The following is a 14,830-nucleotide window of genomic DNA, read 5'->3' on the forward strand; positions in this document are numbered from 1 at the left end:
CTTTTGTGAAATGGCCGCTCTGATCGGTCCTTGGCCCCTCACTCGGGCTTCCTCTCGGCCCCTCACTCGGGCTTCTCTGATTGGTTCTCGGCCCCTCCCTCGGGCTTCCCTCCCCTGTCCGGTCACTCCCATTGGTTCTCGGCCCCTACCTCGGGCTTCCCTCCCCTGTCCAGTCACTCCCATTGGTTCTCGGCCCCTCACTCGGGCCTCCCTCACCTGTCCGGTCACTCCCATTGGTTCTCGGCCCCTCACTCGGGCCTCCCTCCCCTGTCCGGTCACTCCCATTGGTTCTCGGCGCCTCGCTCGCGCCGGGGGCACCCTTGCCCCGCCCTTCCCCTTGCGGCTGGTCGCCATTTTGAGGGGCAGAGGGTGGTGGCCTGGCCCAGAGATACCCAAGCTCTGACTTCTTTTCGATGTTCCTAGCTTCCTCAGCTAGCTCGCTCCAAACAGATTTCGGCTGTTTCTGCTCCTCTGTAAGCGGGACCGGGTTCGGGGATGGAGGGGATGTATCACCCTCTTGCAGACCTTTAGGCTCAGCAGAATTGCCATCATCTGGGGGGTGCAAAGTCTGTGCGGCTGCCCCGACACCCATTTTTGGGGTGGCCAACAAACAGTCCCTTACTGCCACCCAGGTCTCCTGCTCTTTTATAGCTTTCTGCAAGGCTTGTACAGCTTTTCCCCAAGCCTTAAAGTTTTTCCCACAACCCGAAGACATCGTCTCCTCGGCTAACGCCTTAGTACATTTGTCCCACACTTTAGGGACACACTTCAGGGACTTCAGAATATCCACCAGCTGGTCTATAACCTTAATTTTTAAAAGCCTCGCGACAGCAAGAGTAAAATCTTTTGGCTTACAATCAATCCCTCAATGCAGAGTAAAATCTTTTGGCTTACAATCAATCCCCCAATGCTTATGTAATTGCAATACGACCTTCACAAGGGCTTCCATCCTCCTTGTTGCTCTGGTAGCCTCCTCTCCACCAGGCTGGTCCAGCCACTCCGGCCACCGTTCACCCGTCCAGGCGATGACTTCCCGGGTTTCGGCACCACTTGTTGCAGTTCAAACAGCACGGCGACCACCCCCAGGCCGCTCTGACCATCAGCTCGCTGACACCAATGTGGTGGACGGCAAATGGCGTTTATTGATGGGTAACAAGGTGTTATATAGCTAAGGTTTACAACATCACATCCGTCTGCCTACATCATAAACTAAACGCTATTGGCTATTAGGGGCCCTATCTTTCCGTACAGCACGATATCTTCTGGCCGCCGGACCCTAACTATCTGCAACAACTAACCTTTCCTCCTAGCTATTCCCATAATGGTTGGCCTCAGAAAATCCTTTATCCATCAAGCAAAGCAGACAATTGTTTTCATCCTTGGCCATATTAATCTTTCATCTATATATTCCCATACCAGCAGTTTAGCCTTTTCACCCTTCGTTCCTGTCCTAGTCCTAAGCCCCAACTCTTTAGGCCTATTGCTTGAGCTCTTTACTACCAGCTGTTTAGCCCTAGACCTTAAGCCGAAAAGCTAGTGCACTAAGCTCTAACCCTTTAGCCCTGGGTCTTAGGTCCCAGTCCTTTAGAACTCAGCCATAGCCCCAAGCCCTTTTTCTTTTAGCTCTAGTCCTTTAGCTCTGACTCTTCAGCATTTAACCCTAGCATCAGTTCTTTAATCCTGGCCCTTGCATTCCAGCAATTGAACCACAGCGCTTTAGCCTTAGCCATTTAGTCCTAGCCCTTTGACCCTAGAACTTTAGCCCTTTGATTCTAGCTTTTTAGCTCTAAAGGCTCCCCCTTCAGCACTAAAGCCCTTCAGCCCTAAAGCCCTAAAAATTACTTGATTCTCATTGAATGTATCCATCTTTAAGGGGGTTCTGCATGAGAGAAAGCTGCATGGCTGCTCATAGCTGCAGTGGGAAGTGAATGTATCTTGTCTTGCATGCCATGGCATATGCAAACCTCTCTGGTAAAGGAAGGGTTGAGCTGGGCACTGAACGCAAGTCTCCATCCACGTGCTCCATGGGGCAGTTTCCTCCAGGGGCTGCAGGTGAAATCTGCAAATGTCCCATCTTTGCTGGTGCTTCCCTTTCCCTCCTTTCAGAAGATAGGAGCAAAGTACCCACAGTTTCTAGCAGCACGTGGAAAGCCAAAGGAATGCAGTGCTTAGTCTGTGCCGAGAATTGAGGTTAGAGGGGCTGAGACAGCTGCGCTTGCAACCAAATAAAGGTGGAGAGGGAATAGTTGCAGGGAATCAGTGTAGCCTCTCTCATCTTTGCAGAAATCAAGAAATCAGAGACATGGAGGGCTCCAGTTGTGCCTTGGGTTCAGAGCCCTGAAGAGCCTCCAGCCCATCGTGACCTATTTTGGCAGAGCCGTTTTGGCAAAGCGTAGGAAGGGGAGAAACCTCTGCCACTGACTGTGGCAGCCGTGCTGCATGGCCAAAATCACTTTGTGTGCCCCTCCTGCTGGCAATAACCTTGACCTGTCTGCAAAACCTTTGTCCAAAGCAGAGTGGAGCAAAGGGAAGCAGATAGAGAGCACGCTGTCCTTGTGCTGCCCATGGGAGTGAGAGATTTAGGCGCGGGAGGGCAGAACGGTGCCTCTCTTGGTGCCGTCTCCGTGCTGTGCTGGAGGCAGCTTTCCTGCTCTCAGCAGAGAAGGGGGTGGTGGCAGGGGGACGAGGAAGAGGAGACCCGACCTGCGCAAGCTTGGCTTCCTGCAGTAAAGCTGCGAGGCTGCAGAATGGAGAGGCCTCTCATTTAGGTCCTTTCACCATTTTAGAGCTCTTGTTTGGATGGTATTCCTGGAGCCTTGACTCATGGCAGCTCCATGAGGCCCTTTTGGGACTGGAATCAACAGATCCTCTTCTGACACCAGCTTGAGAAATCCTACCTATACCCAAGCATCATTGCAGTGTTCTTTTCGTCTAACAAGGCTGCTATTTAAACATTCTAACCTTAATTTTAAAAATTAATGCAATTCTGATTAGTTTAATCCTGACATATAGAAATCAGTTCTGATATTACAATTCTACCCCTTCTAGTAAGAATATGTTTTTGTCCTTTGCAGAGTTAGAGATGGACTGGCATTGAATGAAGATCCATTAAGTCTAGCCGCTCCACTAGTAACTAGTATTTTGTGTAATGCTTTTCAGGGCATTTTCTTCTCATTTATGCTCTCATATAATTCACTTTAATCCTCATTGTCATTTGAGCATAGTGTAAAGAGTGGCTTAATTATTCAACTGGAATACCATTCTTCTAGGTCTGGTGGAACATCCCTGTAGCCTCCTCCTCCTTCCCCCAAGAGCTTTCCTAGGAGCAGTTTTTACGTAGCTGACAGCTGAGAAGGAATACACACAAGAATTTAACTTGAAAACAACACCAGTCATTTTATTTAGAAAACATAAAGGACTACCTGGAAAGGGAAGGGAATGAAAAAAAAGAGAGTTTTCTACAGGTCGCTGAGGCAGCATGACATACAGCAGGAACAGCGCTGCTACTGTATATTAATACTGTGATAATCAGAGCCAAACAAAACAAGACACACACAAAAAAAGGAAAGAAAATGGAGTAGCACTGGCTGACATCACCCCCAACTACCACCAAACAGGAGTGTTGTGCATCTACCCATAGTGTCATTGCTCTGACTAGAAAATGGGACCGAACATGGGAAAGTACAAGAAACCTCATCATTTCAAGGCCCTTCATCCCTAAAGCCCTAGGACTTTATCCTGAGCCTTTAATCCCTGTCTTACACTGTTTAGCCCAAACTCCTAACTCTTTATTCTTCTTTATTCCTATCCTTTTAGCCCCAAGCTGTAGCCCTAGCCCTTTCATCCTAGCCCTTTCCCACTGCTTCTTTCATCTTAGCCTATGGGGATCACAGAGGAGCAGGAACAACCCTGCAGCCCCTTTTAAGCCCAGGGTTTTGGTATTCACAACCTTCTCACCCAGGGAGCCAATAACCCAGTGACCAATCCTTGGGAAGGGCACTCCCTAATCTTCTACAGGTGACCTCTATATCCCCACATCTCTTTACCTTCACCAGATGATCCTTATTAACCTTTCCTCCTAACTATTCCCATAATTATTGGCCTCAGAAAATCCTTTATCCACCAAGCAAGCAGATAATTGTTTTCATCCTTGGCCATAACAACCTTTAATCTATATATTCCTATACCCACCTTTTTGCCCTTCATTGCTGTCCTAGCCCTTTAGGCCTAAGCCCTAGCCCTTTAGTCCTAGAGCTTTTTAACACCAGCCTTCAGCCATGGTCTTTTAGTTGCAAATCTAGTGCCCTAAGCCCCTTAGCCCTGGGCCTTTGGCCCTAAGATCTTGTTAGCCTTAGCCCTTTAGCCATTCCCTACAGCCCTTTACCACAAGGTCTTTTTCCCTAAGCACTACCCCTTAAGCCCCAAGGCCTTTTCCCTGTAATCATAAGCTCTTTAGTCCTAAGTCCTTTAGCCCTCGCACTTTTGCCCTAAGGCCTTCAGTGCTAACTCTTAGCCCTTTAAGCCTAGCCCTTTAACCCTGAGTCCTAGCCCTTTAGCGCTGGCCCTAAGCCCCTTAGCCCTAAACCCATTTAGTCCCAAGTGCTATCCCTTTAATCCCAGCCATTTAAAGCTAGCGTTGAATGGTACCCTTTCAAGTCTAACCCTATAGCTTTTTAGGCATTTAATCCTAGCCCTGTAGCTCTAAGCCCTAGCTTTTTATACCTGGAGCATTTAGCCCTTTCCCTTTAGCCCCAGCGCTTTAATCTTTGCCCTTTAGCCCTATAGCTTGCTATCACTAGCCCTCTAACCATAAGACCCAACCATTCAGCCCTAGCCCTTTAGCCCTTGGCACTTAAACTGTTGCCCTTTAATCCTCAACACTAGCACTTTAGCCCAAACCTCTTTAGCCCTAATCTCTTTAGCTCTAGTCCTGTAGTCATAAACCCTTTAATCCCAGCTCCTGAATCCTGGCTTTTGAACTCAAACCCTCAGCCGTTTGGCCCTTCAACCCAAGCCCTTTAGCCCCCACCCTTTATCCCCACTGTTTTTGCCCTGAGCTCTAGCCCTTCGGCCCTATCTCTTTAGGGCAGCATCTACTTCAATGAAGGCAACAAAACACCACCTCTATCTTTATTTGAAACGAGACACCACACAAACATCTTTATTTGAAATGAGACACCACACAAACATCTTTATTTGAAATGAGACACGCACTCCAGCACCTTTTCCATCTTTATTGCTCAAAAGAACGTACAACCGTGCCATTCTCGCAACCTATTTCGCAAATCTAAACTTACCCTATAGACTTAGGAGGATCCTATAGGGATGCTATAAGGCTGAGGGCTCTGAGCCTAACAGGCTAAAGGGCTGACGCCAACAGGGCTAGGGCGAAGGGCTTGGCCTGAAGAGCTAGGGCTGGAAGGCTGAGGCCTATAGGGCTTAGGATCTTCCTTTCCATTTGGGCCCCCATCTTCTGCACCTGCAAAACCAAAAAACAGGTCAGTTAGCATGCGTGATCCTTTTTAATGTAAAGCCTAACAACCCCCCAGGGTGCATCAGCGGGACATCTCCCTCAACAGCCGCCTCTGCAGCCTCACCACTACTGCTCACAGCCCCCGGCACACACTCTGCCTTCCTGCTCTAATGGACAAAGGCCACCGGATTCCCAGAGGGCACCTGGGAACGGGGTAACCGAGCGCCTCCAAAACCTCCCTGCTTAGAAAACCCCAGCTCCAGGACGGAGCTCCCTGCAGGCGCTGGAGACGATCGACACCTCGCAGAGCAGCCAGGACAGAGGGAAAAGCCCAGACTGAGGTTAAAAAAAAAGATCTATTCCTTACCTTATTTCTAATGCTTCAACAATTCTAAATGCTATCTACAACCTGGAAAAGAAAAAAAAAAGTCATTGCACACAAAGTTAGACCAAACAACCTGCAACATCCATCCATCCCCACAGTATCACAGCCAGCAGCACTCTACCTTCCTGCTCTAAGCGGCAAACACCACCAGATTTGCAGAGAGCACCCAGGAACGGGCTGACCAAGCGCCTCCGAAAACCGCCCTGCCTAGGAAACCCGGCTCCAGGACCCCGCTCCGTGCAGACACGGTCAATACCAAAAGCAGCTAAAGCGCAACTGCCCACCAAAGCCGAGCATCATTCCTACTATATGAACCACCTGCTTCCAGCATTTGCTACATAAGAGTGTACTGGAATGGTGGGGAACACTCCAAAATGACAACCAAAGACCGGTTCTTCTTGTTTGGAAAGAGGGATCACTCCTCTGCCAACCTGTGATCCCATTCGTCAATCTCCAAAAATCCACAGCACGTTCACTCCTGAGGCACCAAGACTGACGCGCCTGCAAAAAGAACACCACAGTCACAAACCAGCGGCAAGTTCAAGCTCCTGTTTACACCCCATCTTCCTGACAAGGAAAACTTCTTCATCTGCAGCTGGCACAAGACCAAGGAGAAACCTAAAACGTTTCCCGCGTGCTCACGCTCACCCAACTGACACAGTCCTACAGAACGGCTGCCCTTACTTAAAACGCCAGAAGGATTTTAATCCCGTCACCGCCGTCCCACGGAGCAGCCTCATGGCACCTCAGCACCCAAAGCTGCTGCTCAGCTCTCGCCGGCAGCGCGAGGGGACCCACGGGGCGACACTTACCCGAGCATGCCCGATTCCCTGGTCTTGATGATGTAGAGGAACAGGAGCAACGCGTGGAGCAGGTTGTTTCTGCCCTGAGTGCGTGGGAAGAGAGAAGACTTTGGGAGCGACTGCAGGGACAAGCACTCACACCACTATCTTAGAGAGAATGTCTTATGCAAACCAACGGGCACATCCTGCCCTTAGCTTAGCCACAGCTGTACAGATTTTCCTTCAAATCTTTTGGCAAGGTACGTATGCAGCGGGTGTGCACCATAATAGAAAAGGTTTAATAACCTGAGATGAGGAAAGACTATAATAGAAACCTCACAAAATGGTACAACAGCCTGGGAGATTGCCTCAATATTTACCTCTCACTTAGACAAGCATCAGAAAAAAATATTTTTGAGGGTTATTTTTTGATGGAGTACCATCCAGGTACTGCAGGAGTTCTTCCAGCATTTTTCTGAAACGGGTGATCAAGTCACAACCCAGGGCTCAAGAGAGAATTAAAACATGCAGGAAAAATCTGGTAGCTTGGCATTGAGACGAGATGGTTCCCTCCACAAACTCCTAGAAGGAAGCCTCCAGCTTGTTGGCATTCAGGAATAACAGCTCACATCAGAGCTTACAGAAATTAGGGTCTCAGAAGTCGTGAGAAAATGCACAGGAAGCTGCTTTCTGCACTGAGGCAGCCCACATCTAAATGTAGATGTGGCTAGTTACAATAAATAAATAAATAAATAGAACAAAAAACAAACCCAAATCAGTTCTGCTGAACATTTCCTGTCAGCAGATCACACCTAACATGCTCCTACCTCCTGCACATTGTAGATGTGGCCGTGGTAGATGACCTGGTAGTGCGGTGGGTTGATGCTGCTCTGGTAGATGCAGAAGAGCTTCTCATCCGTCAGGTCTGGGAATGAAGGTCAGAAAAGAAAAGAGGGATTTTAAGGGTGCCCATGGGATGCAAGGGGCAAACAGCAGCTGAAGCAGCAGCCCAAGAATGCCAGTACCTGGTTCATGGGGTGTCTGGATGAAGTGCTGGGCAGTAAAGGTTTTGCCATCGGGATATTGGATGTTCCATGGCAGCCTGGAGTCCAGGTAGGTGCAGAAGATGTGCATAAGGATCTGTGCAAAAAAACCCCAAATTTCACTTGAATGCCATCAGAAAGACCGAGGAACCAAAGGCTACAATGCAGCAGCAACTCTCTTGCCATACTCTCAGGTATGAGAACAAACACAGGACACAGTCAACCACATCACTGATTTCATGCTAGTTTAATTGGTTTCATGCCTTTTTTTTTTTTTCAATGCTGGTTTTCCTTCAAATACAGGCAAAGAGGGACAGTGTAAAGACTGTTTTCCACTCCCTGGCTTATCCTGCAGTCTCTCCTTTAACTATTTCAGGTGAATTATCTCAGGCTGCTGCCCTCACAGTTACCTGTGGGACATCTCACAGGAGTCTAAAGAAGAGGCTTCCCCCAGACTAACACATGCAAGGGCATTTTTGTGATCTGCACAAGGTCCAGGCCCCTTTGCATTATTCAAAACTACACTGAGATCCTGAGGATAAGCGAGGCAAAGAGGATTTGGACTTCTTGCAGCCACCCACAAATGCCTCATGCCGAAAGACGAGCAGCTTTAGGAAGTTTTACCAAGGCATCTTTGAAAACTTACAGCGGAGTCACTGGGCAAGTCAGCTCCCCACTGCCGGCCTCTGAAATCCCCTCCTCTGCCCCAGCGGAAGCTTCCCTGGGACAGCTCTGGAAACAACAACACCTATTCAGGTACTGGCGGTGGAAGGTGCAAGAAAGACCTATTTTGCACTAGCTTTGGGAACCCCACACCTCTGTGTGCACTGCCAGGGCACCACATTCACTGGGAGGGAGAACTGGACTCATTAAACGCTTGCATATATTATATATACTCAAGGCAGTTGAGTTTACAAGGGAAGTTTTATTCCTAATTAACAAAAGGATTGAATAGGACACTTCTTTCCCCGCTGTGAGTGAAATGAGAAATAAAACCTTCAAAAACCAGTCCCGGGCCCACACCACCACATTGCTACGAGCAGAGAAAGCTGTCAAAACACCCAGCACTGCTCCTTGCAAAGCAGCTCTCTGCCCTGCTGGGACTGCAGCCTGAGCGTCTCCACTGACGGGGCATCTGGCACCACCAGTGCTTGACCCAGCTCAGCGAAACGCTCCCGAGTCTCCAAGGGGAGCACGTACCTTTGATCCGTTGAACCAGGTACTCCTGGTTGGCCGTGACGCCCAGGTACCGTGTGATGGTGAGCAGGCTCTGCTGAATGGCTGTGGCTTCAGCCAGCGCTGCCTGTTTCATGCTGCTCGTGCTGACTTGTGCGCGGAAGAAGAGCCAGCGCGTCACCTGCACCCACGACTCGAACGGGATCAGCCGCCCTGCCAAGGGGTCAACAAACGCACTGTTACAAAGAGGAACTGCCTCCTCTGCTCTAACTGCTTGCTAAGCTCAGAGCTCAAGCTCACACCTTAGGCAGTGCCCCACACGCTGCCTGCCCGGCCCCATGGAGCACTCACTGCCTCCCTCCCAGCACAGAGCAGAAACCCTGTGCAGGGCTGGGCAGGCACAAAACCCTCCCTTGAAGGCTGCCTGGCGTAAGGAAGGAGAAACAGAGAGGGGCTGGAAAGGGAAGAATCAAAAGGAATTTTTAACAGAGAGCAGCAGGGGAGCAGGGAGGTGCACAAGAGGCCAGCAACGGGGCAGTTCTTCACAGGCATCACAAGGGATGCGGGTCTCGGCAGAGACTACAAACCGGAGCACAAAAAAGCAGCCCCTGTTGAAATGCAGCGAATCGAACCCTGCTCTGGGGGAAAGGGACGTCTGTGTGAGCTGCCCATGGAAGGGGCCCCTTCAGACTTGGCCTACGAAACTGCAGCTGCAATTTCAACTCAGGGAAATGGAAAAACAAACAAACAAACTACGCCCTAAACCTAAAAACACCCAGAACAAACCCAAAAAAACAAAGCCACCACCAACAAAAAACAAAATTATTCCCAACAAAAACACCATTTCTTCCTACCCCCGACCAAGACCATTTCTTCTAATGCTCAGAGCTCTCTCAAATCCACCTCAGATTGCCCTGCTCAACCCCATCAGCATGACAAAAATCTACTACCAAGACCTTAAAGATGCTACATAACAGACAGGAAGAGCTCAGAGACAGCTCTCCTCATAACACAGAATTGTGTTCGGACACTTGAACTTCCACATATCTTAGGAATAACCTTTCCAGGAAAACACAATGCAACCCCATGGCTCCTCCTATCATCCTACCTCCGCTCGGCATTGCGGGGTACCCCATTCTTCTCAGCTGAGCGCTCACAGACTCCATCTCTTGGACAAGGGGCTCTAGAATTGTCTGCAAAATCCACTAGCAAAAAGAAATGCAAGCAGTGAAAAGGTTAGAAGCAACAAGGTGCTCAGGAAGCTGCTAAAGGACACCATCTCAGATCTCAAGAATCTTTACTGTTCAACCCCCCCACTCCTTTTAAAACAAACAAACAAACAAACAAACATGCAATTGTATTTCCTTTGCTACAATGACTCCTGCTCCCAAGACTAAAACGTTCTTTTTTTTTGTTTGTTTTCATTTCTTTCTTTATTATGCTCCTTGAGACTGTCAGGAAAAGCCACTGCGCTGGCATTTTCCATGCTTTACTTGAGCCCAGGAGAAGGAGGTTGAAAGTCAGGAGGGAAAAAAGCAGTTTGGAAATCTGGATTTTAGAAAGAAAAAAAAGCAGTCTTATCACATGCAGTGTGCATTAAGATATATTTGTCTCCATTCAAAGGTGGGTGAACTTTACAACTGGAAGGTTTGCAGAATACACAACACCCAGGTCAGCCAGGGCATAAGTTGAGGTGGGAAATTTGTTTTACTCCTCCTTTGGTACTAGCACGCTCTTTGAATCTCCATGGCCAAGCCCACCCTCATCCCCACCAGTCCCAAAGATCAAAGTCTCTTAGAGATGAGGCCCTTCTCCACCCGGCCGCACCTCTTCGAGCAGCACGAACAGGCCGTCTATGAGCACAGGACTTACCCTTCGGAGCCGATCGGTCCAGAAATCCAGGGCATCCAGCTGCCACCCATGCGCCAGCAGCCTTGACCAAACCTACACAAACAACACAGTCATTATCCACCTACAGAGAGAAACCTGAGAGAAAAACAAAGGAGCTTTTAGGGCCTACGATGTTTTCGGAGCTCAACCACAGCCCACAGGGCAAACTGCAGATGTTCCAGAGCCCTCACACATCTCCTGGCTGCAGCATGGGGAGCCCTCAGCACCTGGCCATACTGCACTCCTACTCTCTCCTCACAGGACACCACATGTCACCCGAGGCCACAGTCACTGCCTGGAGCTCCCGGATCTCGCAGAACAAAACTGGGGCAGAGGTGCAGGACACATGAAAGAGGTACTTGAAGAAGAAGCTTTCTTAGATTAAGGGATGAGATCAAGACATGGATCCAATTTAATTAAAGCTCCCTTAACCCTACCCCTTTGAATGAGACTTTGTCCAGACACAAGTGTAAAGGAGTGTGATGGAGATCATGGCCAACCCTTTGGAGGAGCTCTATGCTTCTGGGCTCCTCTGGTGCTGAACTTACCTCTTCGCCAGCCTGTGGCACGTCCAGACGACCTTCCTCCCTGCGGCCCAGGGGACACCATGACACCTGGTACTGGAACTTCCGCAGCACCTTGGCCTGCTCCACCAGCAAACGTGTCAGGTTGCAAAACGCTGGGCAGTCGAATGGGGAGCTGCTGTAAACTGAATTTGCTGAAATGACATTCAAGGCACGCACAATTAGTACAAGCAGGAGGACAAGAATCACGCAATAGGGCAGGCAATAACTGCACAGATTCAACTCTGACTGGAAAGATGAGCTCACGAATTATGGTAAGGGAGGAGAATTTTCTGAAGTCCCTGAGGCACCGAGATGTGGAGAATTTACAAAATTCTGCCTCCTGTCTCAATTACTGCCTAGAAGACTAAAGTGGTCAGCAGCCACCTTGACCACATCTAGGGGGAATACCATAGCAGGGACGTCATTTTATTTACTAGCACTTCAGGAGCTCTCTGCCTTTCCCAAAATCCCTTCCAGCTATTCTCACCCACAACTCTCTCCAATAACGACTAATAAAACCTACATCCTCTCCTCACCCATCCTTTCAGGCCAAGCAAAGGGATTTCTTTACCCATCTGACGGCTGCGCTCTTTCTCCTCTTCCCTTTGCAGGTATCTTTGCAGGGACTTCTGGTCTGTGATCTCCTCCTCTTGGCTCCGGAGGAAACGAGGCCGAACTGGTGAAGGGCAGTGACGGCTCCTGAGCTCACTTCTCACTGCTTCAATACTCATATCATGTGAAGAAGCCGCAGGAGAAGGGCTGAAGCTGGGAAGCTTGGGCAAACAGAAGCAGACACTTGTGTCATATGAGGAAGATAAGACTTCCACTTTGATTTTACAAACTGCAGGAATCAATTGACTCAACAGATGAATTTATGGCTCTGGAGTTTGCTGCTATTAAGCCTAGTCTGAATCAGGGGAATTGGTTTTCTACTCCTCAGCATTTACATTTGCATTCCCCATTCAGGCTTTTTGTCTGAAACCCACCAACTCCTCCAAAACAAATAAATTAACTCTAGGGAAAGGACGAATCCTGGAAGGGCGAATGTGCAAAGGGAGCAGACAGCTGCCGGGCACCTCCAGCAGCTCAGGGCGCAGCATGAGCACACGAGGAGCCAAGCCAAGGCGGTCCCTCGCAGCCAGCGCCGTCCTTACCTGGATGCAGCTGCTGCTGGGCCGGGAGCTCAGAGAACTGCTGGAAGAGGCTCTGCTGGCGGGCAGAGCCGGCAGCTCAGGGTCACAGTCTGGGGCAGGAGCCGAGGCCAAGCTGGGACGGGAGCTCAGAGAACTGCTGGAAGAGGCTCTGCTGGCGGGCAGAGCCGGCAGCTCAGGGTCACAGTCTGGGGCAGGAGCCGAGGCCAAGCTGGGACGGGCCCCGCGGGGGCGGCCTGGGCTGTAGCTCAACACGTTCTGGCCCTGCATCGCAGCCCCACACCAAGGGACTCTCCTCGCTGACGGCTCCTGCACTGGAGCTATCGGCACCGCTGCAAGAAGCACAAAAACACAGTGAGCCCTGCACATGCAGCAGCCTCCAACTCCCCTGCTTCCTCTGAATCCACACTGCAAAACACAGACACGCAGCTTGCCCTGAAGGAAATTCAACGGTGCTAAAAAGCCCTCTTCCCAGCTCCACGGGGAGGCCACAAATTCCTTCTCCAGTTTCACAGAGAGTGTCTCCAGCTGCCCTTTAACAGGCTGCTGTCCCCTCCTTTGTTAGGGCTTCTTCCCTCTTCAGTTCTCCCCTCAATCCTTCACCAATTTTGCACTTCTACTTTAAATTTTAACATGCTGCAGGGAATTTGTCTGACTGCTGTGTTCAGACAAAGAAGCTGAGAATTGTACTTGACCAAGACACCAACTGCAAAGAACACAGATAAACACGCGTTTATACTACCTACCTGAGTTCTGCATCCCCAGAAGGACCTGCTGCCTCTGAGTCATAACCAGGTGAGTTGATGCCCTCGTGTATTTGAAATACAGCCAGAGATCAAACACGGCATTCAGGCTGAACAGAGACACAAGTGCAAGTTCTAGAATAAAGAAAAATAAGGTTTTATCATGCTAGATGGCATGACCATGAGTAATAACTTATTGTTAATATTAAAAAACAGGTTAAAAATGCATAAAAAACTGCTCCTGTAAGTGCTAGTCTGAGGACAGAGATAAGGCTTCTTCATGGGTTCTTTTTATTCAAGAACCAGTTGAGACAAATCTCCTTTCTACATTAAAATTCATTTATGTGGCTAAAATTCATTTATGGGGCTTTAATGCTTATTTGCAAAAGTGCAAGGTATTTTCCAGGGAGAACACAAATCTCTACAAGGAAGTTTCACGCTCTTTAGCAAGGCTCTTCCATCAAACCTTCTGTCTCTCATATCTGCATTTGCCTCACTCCTCCTCCTTTCCATCCTCCAAGGGGATTTGATACAGCTCTTTTGGAGTCTACTCCATTGAAAGGAACTTTCATTACCTGGAAATGTCACACAGCCCCACAACAGGGCCGCCAAGAGACTCTTCCATGTCACTACAGTGAGGAAATTCCCATAGCTCCAACAGGGGTAAAAGAAAGTAAAATGAAGTTCTGCCTTTTTTTTTTTTTTTTAAAGCTGTCTTTAAAACAACTTCCCCAGGAAGAAAACAGAAGTGCGAAATATTCCCTCCTCCCAAAACACATTGACGGGCAGCGACAACTCACCAATGAAGCAGAGAGGCCAGAAGGGGATATTGTAGTATGTGCTGAGAAGTTTTCCAGTCCTGGTAAGGAAATACAATAAAACAGGAAAAGTTACCAAGGGGCAGTAATGGGGTTCTGGGAAGTACCGAGGCCTGCACAAGGCAGGATGTTTTCTGTAACGCAGTCACATTCGCAGCCAACATACATGTCCACGCAGATCATGCCGGCAGTGCAGATATTGAGGAGCCCCCAGGCCCAGAGCACCTTCCGCTCTCCAGCCTCTCTCCTCATCCTCATGCTCCTGTCAAGGAGGGCACCTGCCGAAAGCCCTGGGGCTGCCATGGTCTGCGGCAAGAGGGAGACAAACACCCCACAGTTTAGACAGCCACATCCTGGCTCAGCACCACGCTGAGGAGAACAGCAAGAACCAAGAGCAACCTGGACAGAAGGACTTCACCTGAGGAGCTCCCGGTCCCGATTCCCGAGCGGGGAGCAGGGCTTTTGGCCAGCAACACTCTCCTGCAAAGCCTGTGAGCGCCGTCACCCTCTCCAGGGAGAGCACGTCCGTTTTCCCCAACGGGCTGCAGGGCACAGGGCCCCCTTCCCATTCCGAGGGCACTTTTGAAAACCAACATTCCGCAGGGGGCCCAGGCAGCGCTGCCTTCCCCTTTCCTGCTCAACATCCCCCCGCTCCGGGAGGCGCCGCGAGCGACACGTCCCGCCTGCACCGCTGCCTCCTGCCCCCTCTGCACCTCCACGTCCCGCCTCGGCGCCCCACAAATTACACACGACGGCCCCGACGACGGGGACTTTTCCTGAGCCTCCCGGCCCCACGAGGCCCT

The 14,830-nt window shown here is 49.8% G+C and overlaps 1 protein-coding gene across 1 annotated transcript; it reads right to left on the minus strand.

Annotated features, from left to right (window-relative positions):
- Positions 1–6,304: 6,304 nt before the first annotated feature.
- On the minus strand, positions 6,305–14,330 carry LOC148591757 (transmembrane protein 209-like). Its single transcript, XM_088537001.1, has 14 exons — positions 14,194–14,330; positions 14,010–14,068; positions 13,213–13,344; positions 12,703–12,798; positions 11,887–11,991; positions 11,298–11,467; positions 10,732–10,803; positions 9,968–10,064; positions 8,884–9,072; positions 8,330–8,415; positions 7,666–7,780; positions 7,468–7,565; positions 6,671–6,744; positions 6,305–6,359 (listed from the first exon to the last, which is right to left on the minus strand). The coding sequence occupies exons 1-14, from the start codon at positions 14,328–14,330 to the stop codon at positions 6,305–6,307; spliced, it is 1,485 nt and encodes a 494-aa protein (XP_088393127.1).
- Positions 14,331–14,830: the final 500 nt, after the last annotated feature.

This window comes from Tinamus guttatus, unplaced genomic scaffold (genome assembly GCF_059628265.1).
Source record: "Tinamus guttatus ecotype Peru unplaced genomic scaffold, ASM5962826v1 Tinamus_guttatus_pri_ptg000712l, whole genome shotgun sequence".
NCBI classification, from domain to species: Eukaryota; Metazoa; Chordata; class Aves; order Tinamiformes; family Tinamidae; genus Tinamus; species Tinamus guttatus.

What these genes read in the sequence shown, in the direction of transcription:
- LOC148591757 (XM_088537001.1), bottom strand. Translation starts at nt 14,330, where the DNA reads ATGGCAGCCCCAGGGCTTTCGGCAGGTGCCCTCCTTGACAGGAGCATG. An exon ending in GGCATGATCTGCGTGGACAT is followed by an intron (nt 14,069 to 14,193) that starts GTATGTTGGCTG and finishes TTTCCTTACCAG; the next exon opens with GACTGGAAAACTTCTCAGCA. An exon ending in CCAGACACCCCATGAACCAG is followed by an intron (nt 7,566 to 7,665) that starts GTACTGGCATTC and finishes CTTCATTCCCAG; the next exon opens with ACCTGACGGATGAGAAGCTC.